This window comes from Triturus cristatus, chromosome 5_2 (genome assembly GCF_964204655.1).
Source record: "Triturus cristatus chromosome 5_2, aTriCri1.1, whole genome shotgun sequence".
Lineage (NCBI taxonomy): Eukaryota > Metazoa > Chordata > Amphibia > Caudata > Salamandridae > Triturus > Triturus cristatus.
This window is the reverse complement of record NC_140588.1, coordinates 1081608199-1081624434: the sequence shown is the minus strand read 5'-3', so window position 1 is coordinate 1081624434 and position 16236 is coordinate 1081608199. Positions and strand designations below refer to the sequence as shown.

The 16236-nt window shown below is 47.7% G+C and overlaps 1 protein-coding gene across 3 annotated transcripts in view; it reads left to right on the top strand.

Annotated features, from left to right (window-relative positions):
• LOC146829706 (neuroligin-3) overlaps positions 1–16236 on the top strand; it is a 1048059-nt gene that overhangs the window by 1004616 nt on the left and 27207 nt on the right. For all 3 annotated transcript variants that reach the window (XM_085608418.1, XM_085608416.1, XM_085608417.1), the window contains one exon: positions 6237–7026. In XM_085608418.1, coding sequence (XP_085464544.1) covers positions 6237–7026 — 790 coding nt within the window. The remainder of the gene's footprint in view (positions 1–6236; positions 7027–16236) is intronic.

Here is a 16236-nt window from a genome sequence, read left to right as displayed (position 1 = left end):
TGCCTGCATGCACTTCTCACCTGCGGTGCGGTGCCGAAGCCCCGCTGTCTGATGCACAGGCCCCCAAGGCATGTTTGTGATTTTCCATCATGTTCACAAGTCCCTCAATTCATTTGATAAAAAGTAATTTCATTTTTATGAGTGGAATATTTCAGTGAGGTCACAGGGAAGGCATCTGTAAATTGGTTCTGTATTTCAGTTTGTATTTTGTGTGTGTCATTGTTAACATCTCCAGTGCACCCTTTACGCAGGACTTTATTCTGAGTTTATGATTTCTCTCTTTATTGGCTTTTCTGGGGCTCGGTTTGGCATGGCTCATCATATGTGTCAATAGTACCAGTTGTAGGCGTGGTTCCCATTATTTAACAAAAACATGTTTATCACACCTCCCTCTTAAAACCTCATTGTCTCCACTGCACACTAATAATAAGGCAAGTTAACACCCCCCCCCCCCCCATCTTATTCTCTAAGTCCTCCTCTTAGGGGTTCCCAAATGATAATATACGTTTGAAAGCTCCCGTTTCACCTTTTAAACCGAATCTACAATGTAAAAAGTTAAATGCAAAGTCCTAGTATGTTCTAGGCATGTCTTTGTAGGATCTTCTCTGCAGACTTTTTTTTACACCCAATCTATAGTAGTGTGTTTTTTGTGAGTCATAATTGTGATGCTGAGGAGATCTCATCTCTCAGTGACCAGGTGTACAATGTACAAGTTAAGGTGTACAATGTGCAGGTGCAGGTGTACAATTTACAGGTGCAGGTGTACAATGCGCAGGTATACAATATACAAATACAGGGATACAATGTACAGGTGCATAGATACAGGCATACAATGCACAGGTACCGGCGCATAATGTACAGGTGTACAATGCACATGTGCAGGTGTACAATACACAGTTACAGGTGTGCAATGTACAAATACAGATGTGCAAAGCACTTGTACAGGTGTACAATGTGCAGGTGTACACTGTACAGGTGTACAGTGCCGAGGTTCGGTTGAACCATGTACAGGTGCAGGTGTACAATGTACAGGTTTACAATGTACAGGCACAGGTGCACAATGTACAGTTGCAAATGTTCATTGCACAGGTACAGGTGAACCATGTACAGATCCCGGTGTACAATGTACAGGTGCAGGTGTACAGTGTTCAGCTACATGTGTACAATGAGATACAGGTGTACAGGAGGACAGATACAGGTATACAATGCACAGGTACAGGCACAGGTGTACAATGCACAGGTGCAGCTGTGCAATGTACAAATACAGATGTGCAAAGCACAGGTACAGGTGTACAATGTGCAGGTGTACAGTGTACAGGTGTACAGTGCCGAGGTTCGGTTGAACCATGTACAGGTGCAGGTGTGCATTGTACAGGTTTACAATGTTCAGGTACAGGTGAACAATGTACAGATGCAGATGTACAATGCACAGGTACAGGTGAACCGTGTGCAATTGTCGGAGTACAATGTACAGGTGCAGGGGTACAATGTACAGGTACATGTGTACAATGTACACATACAGATGTGCAAAGCACTTGTACAGGTGTACAATGTGCAGGTGTACACTGTACAGGTGTACAGTCCCGAGGTTCGGTTGAACCATGTACAGGTGCACAATGTACAGGTTTACAATGTGCAGGCACAGGTGCACAATGTACAGTTGCAGATGTACATTGCACAGGTACAGGTGAACCATGTACAGATGCCGGTGTACAATGTACAGGTGCAGGTGTACAATGTTAAGCTACATGTGTACAATGTACAGATACAGGTGTACAGGAGGACAGATACAGGTATACAATGCACAGGTACAGGCACAGGTGTACAATGCACAGGTGCAGCTGTGCAATGTACAAATACAGATGTGCAAAGCACAGGTACAGGTGTACAATGGGCAGGTGTACAGTGTACAGGTGTACAGTGCCGAGGTTCGGATGAACCATGTACAGGTGCAGGTGTACATTGTACAGGTTTACAATGTTCAGGTACAGGTGCACAATGTACAGATGCACAATGCACAAGTACAGGTGAACCATGTGCAGATTTCGGAGTACAATGTACAGGTGCAACGGTACAATGTACAGGTACATGTGTACAATGTACACATACAGGTATACAATGAACAGGTACAGGTGTACAATGCACAGGTGCAGGTGTGCAGTGTACAAATACAGATGTGCAAAGTACAGGTAAAGGTTTACAATGTGCAGGTGTACAATGTACAGGTGTACAGTTCCGAGGTTCAGTTGAACCATGTACAGATGCTGGTGTACAATGTACAGGTTTACAATGTGCAGGTACAGGTGCACAATGTACATATGCAGATGTACAACGCACAGGTACAGGTGAACCATGTACAGATGCTGGTGTACAATGTACAGGTACAGGTGTACAATGTAGATACAGATGCACAATGTGCAGGTGTATAATGTACAGGTGCACAATGTACAGATGCAGGTGTACAATGTTCAAGTATACAATGTGCAGGTACAGGTGACCATGTACAGGTGCAGGTGTACACTGCACAGATGTAGAATGCACAGGTAGAGATGAACTATGTACAGGTGCAGGTGTACAATGTCCAGGTACAGGTGCACAATGTACAGATGCAGGTGTACAATGTACAATGTGAAGGTTCAACTGAACCAAGTACAGGTGCAGGTGTACACTGTGCATGTGTAGAATGCACAGATAGGGGTGAACTATGTACAGGTACAGGTGCACAATGTACAGATGCAGGTGTACAATGTACAGATGCAGGTGTACAATGTGCAGGCACAGGTGTATAATGTGCTGGTGCACAAAGTACAGGTGCAGGTTTACAATGTTCAAGTATAGAATGTGCAGGTACAGGTGACCATGTGCAGGTGTACACTGTGCAGATGTAGAATGCACAGGTAGAGGTGAACTATGTACAGGTGCAGGTGTACAATGTACAGGTACAGGTGCACAATGTACAGATGCAGGTGTACAATGTACAATGTGCAGGTACCGGTGAACCATGTACAGGTGCAGGTGTACAATGTGCAGGTGTACAATGCACAGGTAGAGGTTAACTATGTACAGATACAGGTGTACAATGTACAGGTACAGGTGCACAATGTACAGAGACAGGAGTACACAGGTGCAGGTGTACAGTGTACAAATACATATGTACAATGCACACATGCAGGTGTACAATGCAGAGGTGTACAATGTACAGATACAGATGTACAATTCGCAGGTGTGCAATGCAGGGATGTACAATGCACAGGTACAGCTGTGCAGTGGACAGGTACAGGTGTTCAATACACAGGTGCAGGTGTACAATGCAGAGATGTACAATGCACAATGTACAGATACAGGAGTACACAGGTGCAGGTGTACAATGTACAGATAGAAGTGTACAATGTACAGGTGCAGGTGTACAATGGAGAGGTACAGGTGCAGGTGTGCAATGCAGAGGTACTGGTGTAAAGTGTACAGATACAGATGTACAATGCACAGGTACAGCTGTACAGTGTACAGGTGTACAATACACAGGTGCAGGTGTACAATGTACAAGTGCAGGTGTACAATGTACAGATACAGGTGTACAATGTACAGGTGCAGGTGTACAATGCAGAGGTACTGGTGTACAGTGTGCAGATACAGATGTACAATGCACAGGTACAGCTGTACAGGTACAGGTGTACAATACACAGGTGCAGCTGTACAATGTACAAGTGCAGGTGTACAATGTACAGGTACAGGCGCACATTGTACAGAGACAGGAGTACACAGGTGCAGGTGTACAGTGTACATATACAGATGTACAATGCACACGTGCAGGTGTACAATGCAGAGATGTACAATGTACAGATACAGATGTACAATTCACAGGTGCAGGTGTACAATGCAGGGATGTACAATGCACAGGTACAGCTGTACAATACACAGGTGCAGGTGTACAATGCAGAGATGTACAATGCACAATGTATAGATATAGGAGTGCACAGGTGCAGGTGTACAATGTACAGATAGAAGTGTACAGTGTACAGGTGCAGGTGTACAATGGTATAGAATATGAGTACTTGTGCAGGGGGTGAGGGAGAGGTGGGAGTAGCAGAGACGGACTGACACTGTGCATTGTGTTCTTTATGTGTAGTTTTTCTGCAGCTGTAAGCTGGGCACTGCTTTACTGTCTCTTGTCGTTGGTCACAGTGACAATGCTGCATCATTCCAGCTCATTCGAATGTGTAAGTGTTTAATCTTTAATCAGACGGAGCACCTTATGAAAGTAGACTCGAGTGCCCCAAAGGGCAGCTGATAGCTGGACAGACCCAGGTCCTTCAGGGGTAGTAAAGACGCAGAGTCCAGGTCCTGCCCATCTGTAAGTCTTAGCAAGGTTGATGCATTGTTGTTGTGGTCACATTATTATCAAAAGTAGGTGCTGCTAATGGTCCTGTTTCCATTAGAACCACTACAACCCCCTTCTCAGTATGTCATGAGCAGTCCCTGGATTGCTTTGCAGGTATTGGCAGATTCCAAGGTTGTAGCGAAGTCCTCTCAGCCGGTAGATGTTGTAGTGTCCTGGCAACCCAGGTACTCGCCAATAACCAAGCCACACAGGGAGAGTAGTTTTACACGTCTTTTTCCGCTGCTTGTAAGTCAGAACTCCATATTCTAAGCCTGCCTTCAACTCGTCTCTCCAACGCTTACGTCACAGGCCTACGGTGTACAGTAGGAACCAAAAGAGTGCCAATGTTGTTTCATTTATGAGACACTACAGGTGGTTAAGTGCTGTGATGCGTATGGTAAATAACTGGCACTACTTTCATTCTGTTATTTTTAGGCTACTGTGTGAAGCTAAATTATTGTGCAAAGGTGTATATTTGCATGTACTGGAGGTTTTCTGTTTTATTTGCTTTTTACGGGCAGTGTTTGCAGTTTTATTAGCACTCTGTGGTGGGCTTCTCAGTGGTTGGCTCTGGAAAGAAGCTGCCATGGGTCAGGGAATATTCTGTGCTGCTGTCGCCAGCTAGCTGCCAGGACACATTGGTCATCAGCGCAGTCACATCCAGCAAACAAACAGGGAAGCCAAAGAGAAGGTGTCTCGAGGTTCCAGTCCTAGAGTATATCGCCTTCCTGATTTCCACATGCGCATTATACGTCTTCATTGAGTTCCAGGTCCGCTGTGTGCTGTGGGTTATAATTTCGAGGTGCAAATTATAAGGTCTTGACTGATTTCAGGACTGCAGTATATTGCCTTCTTGATTTTCAGGAGTATATTTTAGTTTCTTCCTTGATTTTGAGTTCTAAAGTCTATTGCCTTCTTGATTTTCAGGTGTATACTTTAGTTTCTTCCTTGATTTTCAAGTCTAAAGTATATTGTCTTCCCGATTTCTAGTCTTCAGTATATTACCTTACCCGGTATCCAGGTCAATATTATATTCACTGATTTGTAGGTCTACAGAGTATTGTCTTCCCTGATTTCCAGGTCAATAGTATATCATATTCTCTGATTTCCACTTCTATAGTTGATTATATTCCCTGATATCCAGGTCTGTTGTGCATCATCTTCCCTGATATCCAGGTCTGTAGTTTATTGTCTTCCCTGATGTCCAGGTCTAAAGAATATTGTTTCATCTGATATGAAGATTACTAGCTTGCGATCTTGTCTCCTATCAAGTTCCAAATTAAACTGATCCCTAAAATCACTTTTAATGTTAGTGTCCTTTTTCCAGTTGTGACCCTTTTGTGTATCATTCTCTGACGTCATAGTACATAGTCATGTCATGTCATATCTCGTCAAATGGCAGTGCCTTGGATAGACCCTGCGTCTTCTGAATTTGGGAACTGTCGCCTAACGTGCTCTCTAATTTTATAGTCTACAGTGCACTACGTTCCATTCCATTTTACAGCAGTGTTGTACCACTGAAACTTGAGCCCCCCCTGCAAAATATGTGAAGCCCCTCCTACCAAGTCAAGAGCTCACAGGCCAGGGCCAGCACGGTGCTGGAGGGTCCCCCTCAAGCTCGGGGGACCCACCAGCACCAGGTGGGCTGCGGGCTGTAACGTTATGCCACTGTGTTGTACCTGGTTTCATGGTCTATGGAAGAGGGCTTCCTCTCCCTTAGCACTATTAGTGTGGTGATATTATCTAAATGTCAGGTTTCTTCAAGAGTAAGATATTTACCTGTCTTTGCTATCATACTGTCTAAAACACTGCAGTTCTTCTTGACTGAAGTCTCTTTTTCTTATCACCCACAATATAGGTCTTTTCCAGCGAGCCATCATCCAGAGCGGCTCCGCCCTCTCCAGCTGGGCTGTGAACTACCAGCCGGTGAAATACACCCGCATGCTGGCCGAGAAGGTGGGATGTAACGTGCTGGACACGGTGGACATGGTGGACTGCCTGCGGCAGAAGAGTGCCAAGGAGCTGGTGGAACAGGACATCCAGCCGGCGCGCTACCATGTGGCGTTCGGGCCCGTGATCGATGGGGACGTCATTCCGGATGACCCGGAAATTCTCATGGAGCAAGGGGAGTTTTTGAACTATGACATCATGCTGGGGGTGAACCAAGGGGAAGGGCTGAAGTTCGTGGAGAGCGTTGTCGACGCTGAGGACGGGGTCTCTGGCAGCGACTTTGACTACTCCGTCTCGAACTTTGTGGACAACCTGTATGGCTACCCAGAAGGCAAGGACACACTGAGGGAGACCATAAAGTTTATGTACACAGACTGGGCGGACCGGGACAACCCCGAAACCCGCCGCAAAACCCTAGTGGCGCTTTTTACGGACCACCAGTGGGTAGAGCCATCGGTCGTGACAGCGGACCTGCACGCACGCTATGGCTCACCCACCTACTTTTACACATTCTACCACCACTGCCAGAGTCTCATGAAGCCAGCATGGTCCGACGCGGCCCACGGAGATGAGGTGCCTTATGTCTTTGGGATCCCCATGATTGGACCCACTGACCTCTTCCCCTGCAACTTTTCCAGGAATGACGTGATGCTGAGCGCCGTGGTGATGACGTATTGGACCAACTTTGCCAAAACTGGGTAAGAACTTAAGAGGAGAGACACCTGGCGCCTGATCCGCAAAGGTACACATACACTTTTGTGCAAGTTTACTCTTTCTCGCTATTCTCAAACAAAGAATTTAATAGTAAGTTCACAACTGCATTTTAACAGTAAGTTTATGAGTGTGGGGTATCCACAGTTGGGACTGAGAACTCCACACATGGTAAGACGGGCCTGTCCTATCTTTCTGTGTATGGAGCTCTCCGCACCTACTACGGAGTCTACACACTTGTGAACTTACTATTAAAATGCAGTTTTGTGAATACTGTAAAAGCGCAAACTTACACAAACGTGTACATTTACCTTTGTGAATCAGTCCATGTGTGTTTGTTCGCGGCAACAGTAAATGAGTGGGAACAGCTTCATAGGGTAGTTGGTGCTGAGAAGACACAGTGTATGAAATTAAACAAGTATAGGTAAAGGTAATCAAGCAGACATTGGCATCTTGGTGACATGGTCATTTTTTTTTTTTTTTTTTGCCGAATTCGACAAAAATTGAAAAATTAAAAAATTTGTGCTGTCACCTAAACGTGGCCACTTTATATTTGCAATAACTTTGCTAAATTTAATGAGCATTCCTTGGCGTGGCTCTTTAAAAAGTGATGTTTTCAAAGAAGCAATCCTCTCAGTAGCACCACGCAAATTATTGTCATTATGACTATTATGATTGTCATTATGATTACTATTGTTATTATGATTATTATTATTATTATTATTTGTAAAGCAGAGAAATAAGTCACTACTTATCCAAGCGCTCAAAGCTCAGGCAGGTAAAGCTACAATGTCACTTGAACACTTTATAATGTAAACTGTAAGAAGCTGCGTAGAGGTAACACATAGCTGGGTTTTAAAAGCTGAAATCCGGTATAAAAAAATTAAATAAGATACAATCAAACTTTGAATCTGCTTTGCAAATGAAAAGAAAGGAAGTATTTTATGCCTTTGTGGACAAAAGTGCACAGGCTTTGTGCTGTCACTCAAAGTGAAGGGAGCCAATGGGTAAAAGTGGGCTGACCCACGGCCCCATGTTGTTTGCTGTGTTAAGCAAAATGTGAATGACAGTTCAACAGCCCAATCGGATGAAGCTGACTGATCTGTATGTCGAAAGCGGTCTCAAAGCTCATACCTCAAAAGGGTACAGCTACGCGTTGCGGGACAGAACTGAGATAGGAGGGGTGAGGCTGCGGGGCCTTTGTATACGGGGACGCTACAGTGACCGCTGGGTGGTGGATGGACCTGGCACTTGCACAGACTCCTTGTTGCAGGCACTGGTTTCCTTGGTACAGAAGCTCTGCCTGCATGGACTGGCTGTGGGTTGGCCACTTCCTGTGTGGGTGTGCTGTTGTTGCTCTGCTGCATTGCATGAGAGTTGTTGTCCTTTCATTGTGTGAGGTGTCTGCCCATCTATACTGTGTGAGGATTGTCACCCCTTACATTTGTAGATGCGTGTCTCACTGCCCAAATATTCTCTCACTCCCTAGAGTGAGTGAGCTCTGCCTTGGGTGAGGGTTGGTTGGGTCATTGCCTGCAGTGTGGAAAGGCTGTCTCTCTGCCTCCAGTGAGTGTGGATGTCTCTTTGCCTCTAGTGAGTGTGGATATCTCTCTGCCTCCAGTGAGTGTGGATATCTCTCTGCCTCCAGTGAGTGTGAATGTCTCTCTGCCTCCAGGGAATGTCTCTCTGCCTCCAGTGAGTGTGGATGTCTCTTTGCCTCTAGTGAGTGTGGATATCTCTCTGCCTCCAGTGAGTGTGGATATCTCTCTGCCTCCAGTGAGTGTGGATATCTCTCTGCCTCCAGTGAGTGTGGATTTCTCTCTGCCTCCAGTCAGTGTGGATGTCTCTTTGCCTCCAGTGATGTGGATATCTCGCTGCTTCCAGTGAGTGTGGATGCCTCTCTTGCTCCAGTGAGTGTGGATGTCTCTTTGCCTGCATTGAGCGAGCGTTGTTTCACTCCCTGTGTTAGGTGAGGTTTATTTCGGTACCTGAGTGACGGCGGTCTTACTTCCCGGAGTGAGCGCTCCTAGTCTGCCTGCATTAAGGGATATTGTTTGTCTGTTGCTTCTCTGCGCATGTGCTACGGGGGAAAGGTTGTCCATCCCCTGGGTGGAGTCAGTGTTGTCTTACAGGATGTATCGATTGGGTGGTGTCCCACCTTTTGTACCGTCTCCTTGTCTGAAATGACAGATTGTCTTCTCCACACCTGTACTGATCAAGGATTTTCTCCGCTCTTGCACTAAAAGAAACCTTCCCTTCAGCCAAAAGATCTGAACAATTTTCAGCCTGTCTCTCTTTGACCATTCTTCAGAAAAACATTGGAAAAACTATTTTATATACAAACAGCTCCAGCAATTTGTCGAACTAACAGCCCCTCTGATCCCTTCGGAGCCAGATTTTGACCAGGACTCAGCCCCGAGCTGAGGGTTGTTGCCGTCTTGGGTGGTCTGTGTTCTTTCGATACAAATAGATCGAGCGTTTCCTATCTGGCCGCACACAATGCACGCCCACCGCAGTTTCTATCCAAGTCCAAATTCTGTTTCCCCTCAATGGTCAATCCTGTACCGCTGTTTTTTAGTTTATATATGAGACCCCTGGCTTCTTTTCTCCGAACTCTAGGGGTTCACTTACATAGGACTGTGCAGAAAAGCCTGTGTTTCTCCACCAACTCCCCAAAGACCCTTGCTAGGTTGGGGAACGTCACAGGTGCTGTTCGATTCGCACTTCTTAACATCTCAACAGGGTGATACCGGTCCAGCCTCTGTGTGCCATATGCACTTTCTCCTTTCCCCCAGGGGCCTGGAGTCAGCTCACATTGAATGTCCCAAGGGACACAAGTAAACTTAGTTCGGCCCTGGAGGTCAGGCGCAGCACAGCCTCCCCCCCACCCCCTCCCCCCCAGGCCTGGAGTCAGCTCACATTGAATGTCCAAAGGGACACAAGTAAACTTAGTCCGGCCCTGGTGGTCAGGCGCAGCACAGCCTCCCCCCCCACCCCCTCCCCCCGAGGCCTGGAGTCAGCTCACATTGAATGTCCCAAGGGACACAAGTAAACTTAGTCCGGCCCTGGTGGTCAGGCGCAGCACAGTCTAGCCCCCCCTCCCTCCCCCCCCCCAGGCCTGGAGTCAGCTCACATTGAATGTCTCAAGGGACACAAGTAAACTTAGTCCGGCCCTGGTGGTCAGGCGCAACACAGCCTCCCCCCCACCCCTTCCCCCCCAGGCCTGGAGTCAGCTCACATTGAATGTCCCAAGGGACACAAGTAAACTTAGTCCGGCCCTGGTGGTCAGGCGCAGCACAGTCTAGCCTCCCCCTCCCCCCCCAGGCCTGAAGTCAGCTCACATTGAATGTCTCAAGGGACACAAGTAAACTTAGTCCGGCCCTGGTGGTCAGGCGCAGCATAGCCTAGCCCCCCCCACCCCCCCTCCCCCCGGGGCCTGGAGTCAGCTCACATTAAATGTCCCAAGGGGCACAAGTAAAGTTAGTCCGGCCCTGGTGGTCAGGCGCAGCACAGCCCCCCCCCCCTCACCAGGGGCCTGGAGTCAGCTCACACTGAATGTCCCAAGGGGCACAAGTAAAGTTAGTCCGGCCCTGGTGGTCAGGCGCAGCACAGCCTACCCCCCCCCCCCCCGGGGCCTGGAGTCAGCTCACATTGAATATCCCAAGGGACACAAGTAAAGTTAGTCCGGCCCTGGTGGTCAGGCGCAGCACAGACCCCCCCACCCCCGGGCCTGGAGTCAGCTCACATTGAATGTCCCAAGGGACACAAGTAAACTTAGTCCAGCCCTGGTGGTCAGGCGCATTGCAACTTGAACACTTTGCTTTCTCCCTGTTTCTTGCACCAACCCTGTGGCCTCTTTTATACAGAGCCACCGGGATGCAATGCCAGAAGCGACAATGCCCACGCACGACGCTCTTTCTTTTAAGAATTATATATATACATTTTGTATAAATCTTATTATGAGGCAGTTGTTCAGTTCACATTAGTACAGACCCAATGGAAGGCACATAAAGCCAGCCACTCGCAGGAGGCATGGACACATTCTTCCTTATAAGTGTTCGGTTACCGCTAAATCGCATGCTCAAAAAGTAAAATATGACGTGTGACCCCGGACAACTCTGGTGGGGGCATTCTCGGACCCTCCGTCCAATGCCGCCTACCTCCTCCCTCAGGACTCCCTGTATTGTGTCCAGCTACAGCAGCACTTGTCACATTTACGGGGGAATTCCCGACGCTGATGCACCTTGCGCTCTGCCAATCTGCACCAGTCGAGGTCGCCCTCCCAATCCCCGACAGCTGGGGGTCTGCTTACCCCCATGATCTGGCTATATTTCATTTTGTGACCACCACAGAGCAAGGTATTTGGGCCATTTCTCCTCCTCGGTGATACCCAGGAGCAAACATCTGGCCTCCATGGGGACCACCAGACCCGTCACCGTTGCCATCATCGCCGTGACCTTCCTCCAGAAGCCTGGGATCTTAGGGCATTCCCAAATGGTGTGGTAGAAGGCACCTATGGGGACACAGCCTTGGATGCATTGATCCAAGTTGCAGTGGCCCATCCGGTGCAACCTGGATGGGGAATAGTAAGACCTATGTAATGTACAAAGTTGCACCAGGCGAAACTCTGTGGGGCGTCCCCTCCAATCTTCATCCTCCATTGGGCCCCCTCCCAAGCCTCTCGCAGTGGGCCAAGGAGATATGGGAAATTATTCCTTATTTTCTTATAAACTAGGGAAACCGCTTTAGTTGTCATAGGATCTAGAAGCAGACGATCCTCCATGGGCGCGTATTCTGGTCATTGTTCCCCATCGAGTGAGGGGCATCTTAGCGCGTGTCTCAGTTGTAGATCTCTAATCCTCTCCCCCTGTTCCATGGCCTATTCCGCCTGGAGATCCGCAAAGGGTAGAGGCGGCCCTTCTCTCCAGATGTCCCCCAGTTTATCTATCAGACTCCAACATCTGTGGTTTCGCAGTTTCTTCACCACCCTAAGTCAGTCGCTGTCCCACAGTGGGGTCTCGGCAGTCAATTTGTCTCCCACCCCAAGTAACTGTTAACTGCTCGCCGGACCTGCACCACCCCCCGAGTGTGGAACGGGAGCTCTTTGAAGAACTTTAAAGTTCTTAACAAATTAGCAAGGTGACAAAGGGCCAGTTTCAAGGCGTTTCGCACACTTGTTCTTTTTACCTTCAGGGACACAAGCACAGTTAGACTGGCGCTGTGGCCTTACATGCTGCAACACAAGCGCCTCGCCCTTTGTTCCCTATTGCATTACCCCAAAGCCCTGTTTAGAGCAATCAGACATAGGAATAGAAGAGCCAGGGCTTTAAGTGGGATGAAAAAACTGGGGGGGGGGGTCTCTCAAGGGGGCGTGGCCAATGTAATTAAGGGCATGGCTTAAAAACACGTAAGCTAAAAATTTGTGCTTACCATAGTGTGCCGCCCGACTGGTATTTTGCTGTTTCGGTCATTGCATCCAGATATATGATACAACAAGTAACATCATACCTACAACAAGTCAGGACTATTGACTATTGAGTGGCAACTATGGCTTGTATTAATATTGAAAAAGCTTCCAATTAAAGCCCTGGTGACACCACGACAATGTTGCTGCTCCTGAGTTTCAAAAAGAGAAGGGAAATCTAGAAAGAACATGACTCTCTTTAAAGGATTTCCCTTCCCCTATAAGGCTTGAAAAAAACGTACCGCCTGTGCCAGGGCACAAAACAGAGCCCGATAGAGACCCGTTTCGAGGCCTTCTTAAAACAAGAATTGGCATAGCCAATAGGTCTCGCCTTTAGGACCTTATAAGTGTTTAGCCATGCAACAGTTAATGTTGTTGCACCAAGGATATTGTGCTGGATAACTAAACACTTATAAGGTCCCAAAGGCGAGACCTATTGGCTATGCCAATGCTTGTTTGGGTGGCGCCTGGCATAAATCCACAGCCGCGACCCTAGAAGTGCTCAAACCTCTTCCAGGGGCCACGCACCCATAGGCCTAATCGCTGTTTGCCTTATTTGGAGGTGGTGATGGCCAGGGTTGGATTGGGCTTAAAAGTGGCCCGGGCACGCTACAAAAAAGTGGCCCACATTTGCATATTTCCTTTCGGCAAAATACTGCTTCTGAGAAATTTTATTAAAAAAGGGTGAGGTGGTTGAAAAAAATGCACGGATTAGTTTACACTGGTGAAACACTCCTTAAAACAAGTGAGGTCACTTTTGCTCAGGCCCCCGGCCCCGGCTCAATATGCATATATTAATGGGCCGGCACAACAAGAGAACAGTAGTGACGCCTCTGCCGTTGATCAAAGGGAGGTAATGGACGCCCATCTGCCTCCAGAAAGGTCACTCAGGCACCCACTGGGCCGCTGGCGGCATCGAACAACGCAGAAACTGCCAATCGGCCCCCCAGGCTGCTCAAAAAGGCAGTCCACAGCTGGAAGTCGGATTCCGGCCCCTCGGTCATTGCTGAGTGCCCGCGTTACCAATCCGATGCTGGTGATGGCAAGATCACATGCAGCTGCCTACCCCCATACGTGCAGCTGTCCCAAGTGGAGGGCGCCTCTGGCAATTTCTGCTCTCAGCAAACATGCAATGTACAATCATTGTTTAATACAAGTGAGGTAAAATCGAGCACAGCAAAGTCACCGTCTTCATTTCCTTCTAGTTCACAATGGATTAACTTTTGTACTTTAAGAATTCCACACCACGTTGTCAGTCCACTATGCAGCTATGACGCCAGATTATCATAACAGCAGAAATATTTTGCCCTGAAAATCGTTTCCAGAATATTGTTTCCAGAAATATGTTTCTCTTTGCTGATGATACATCCAATGAGACAATCATTTTGGAAATAGTTCCTACGACACAATATTCCTGTGAGGCGATATATTTGCTAGTGATATCCTAATACACTGCCCCCATCTGATGTACATGACTGCATTGCAGGCAATTTGTAACTCGGTCAAAGCAGCCCCCAAAATAAGCACCGTATTCAAGCATCAAGGAAATACTTTTTGACATACAGCCACAAAATCCCAACTATGGAGGCATGCCACGTGCATGCCCATGATCTCTATATAACCTGATGTTTGCAGTATCAATGTTTGAATTTGGCACCCAGGCTCCAAGTCTTAGCCTTCATGGCTCTTTGAAAAGAAAACTGAGGCACAGAAATTGATAATCGCTTATCTTTGAGTTTGAGTTTGAGTTTAAAATTTCTTATAAAGCGCACGTATACCTGCGGTTTCTTGGCGCTGATACTAACCGGATCCTAAATTAAAAAGCTGGGGGGACAGGCAAGTTTATTAATCGAAATATTTTGTGAACAGGTAGGTTTTAAGTTGGTTGCGGAATTGTGGGTAGAGAGAAATGGTACGGAGTTCAAGGGGAAGGGAGTTCCAGAGGGTGGGGGCGAGGGTAGCGAATTTGGAGCCTCCCCACTTCTTTCTCCGGAAGCGTGGGATGGTGAGGAGGGACTGGGAGGATGAACGAAGTACCCTGGTGGGGACATAGGAAACAATCTCGGAGGAGATAAACGCAGGTGCGAGTCCGTGTCGGGCCCGGAAGGTGATGGAGGCAAGCTTGAACTGAATTCTGGCTCGCACAGGGAGCCAGTGAAGTGATTTTAGGAGCGGGGTAGAGTGGTGAAATTTGGGGAGTTTGAAAACCAGGCGGGCCGCCTGGTTTTGGACCTGTTGTAGGCGATGCAAGCTGTAGGCGGGGATACCGGCATACAGGGCGTTGCCATAATCCAGGCGGGAAACCACCATGGCCAAGATGATGAGTTTTAGAGCAGAGACAGTGAAGAAACGGGACACCCTGCGTATAGTGCGCAGTGAAAGAAAAGAAGAGGACACCACAGAGCTCACCTGGGAGTGCAGAGTGAGTTGAGAATTGAGTTTTATACCAAGTGTCTTGACTGAGGAAGCGGGGGTAGGAGGGGGGCCAAGAGAAGGGGGCCAGAAGAGAGGGGACCAGGGGCTGGATGAACCACCCGTCAACACCAACTCGGTTTTGTCTGGGTTGAGTTTAAGGTGATTGTGGTTCATCCAGTCCCTGATGTGAAGCATAACAGATTGAAAGTTTAGAACAGAGGAAGGAGAGGATAGATTGAAGACAAGCTGGAGGTCGTCCGCATAATTGAATACGCCGACCTCCATCTGTTGAAGCGAGAAGATTAAGGGGGCAATATACAGATTAAACAAGAGGGGAGAAAGAGAGGAACCCTGGGGAACCCCGCACTGAACTTTCCGGACGTCCGCCGTGAAGTCACCCAGGCGAACAGCCTGGGTGCGGTCACTCAGGAAGGAGGACAACCAGACCAGGGCAGTCCCCCCGATCCCCGCCGCTCCGACACGGGAGAGAAGGATGGTGTGATCCACCGTATCGAAGGCGGCTGAGAGATCGAGGAGTACAAGGGCCTGGTGCTGATTAGTGTCCATGCCCTCCCTAAGGGTGTCCAAGACCGACAGGACAACGGACTCCGTAGAGTGTGCAGGGCGGAAACCGGCTTGACGGGGGGCAAGAGCACCATGATTCTCCACAAAAGAGCTCAGAGCACAGGTGACGTGGCGCTCGAGCAACTTGGCCAGGAATGGTAGGAGGGAAATAGGACGGAAATTGGCGGGGACAGAGGGGTCTGCCCCGGGTTTTTTTAGGATGGGCACACATTAAATCTAACAGCGTCTTGAAAATGTTGCCTTGATTTCTTCAAAAGGAGAAATATCCTCAATATATGGCCTAATATATCTTGACAGACCGTTTCTATCCATGCAACAAATCAGTTTGTACCATATTAAGTGAACACGTACAAAGACAGCATGACGGTATGAAGCCTTACGCCTGAATAGCTGCACCGTGAAGCCCACAAGCACAGCCAGGTCTTTAGAAGCATTCAGCTGTGAGAAACATCTGCAAAGAAAAACAAGTATCAGTTTATTGACACTCCGAGTTTTTTTTTGTACTCTTACACTCTTTTACACTGGTTTTCAAATTGGGTTGCAATTCTAAATCAAGCTCAGATTAAAGAAGATCAAAGTAAAACACGCTTGTTTTCATTTGAAACTCCAAGGGAAAACCGATTGTTCCCATGTGTGCCTAATTCTGGTCGCAACTACTTCCGGGTGCCTGCTGGTGCTTGATTTAGAATGGCAGGATCTATTAAGCCGTGGCTGGTAGCATGTTGCAGCTAAT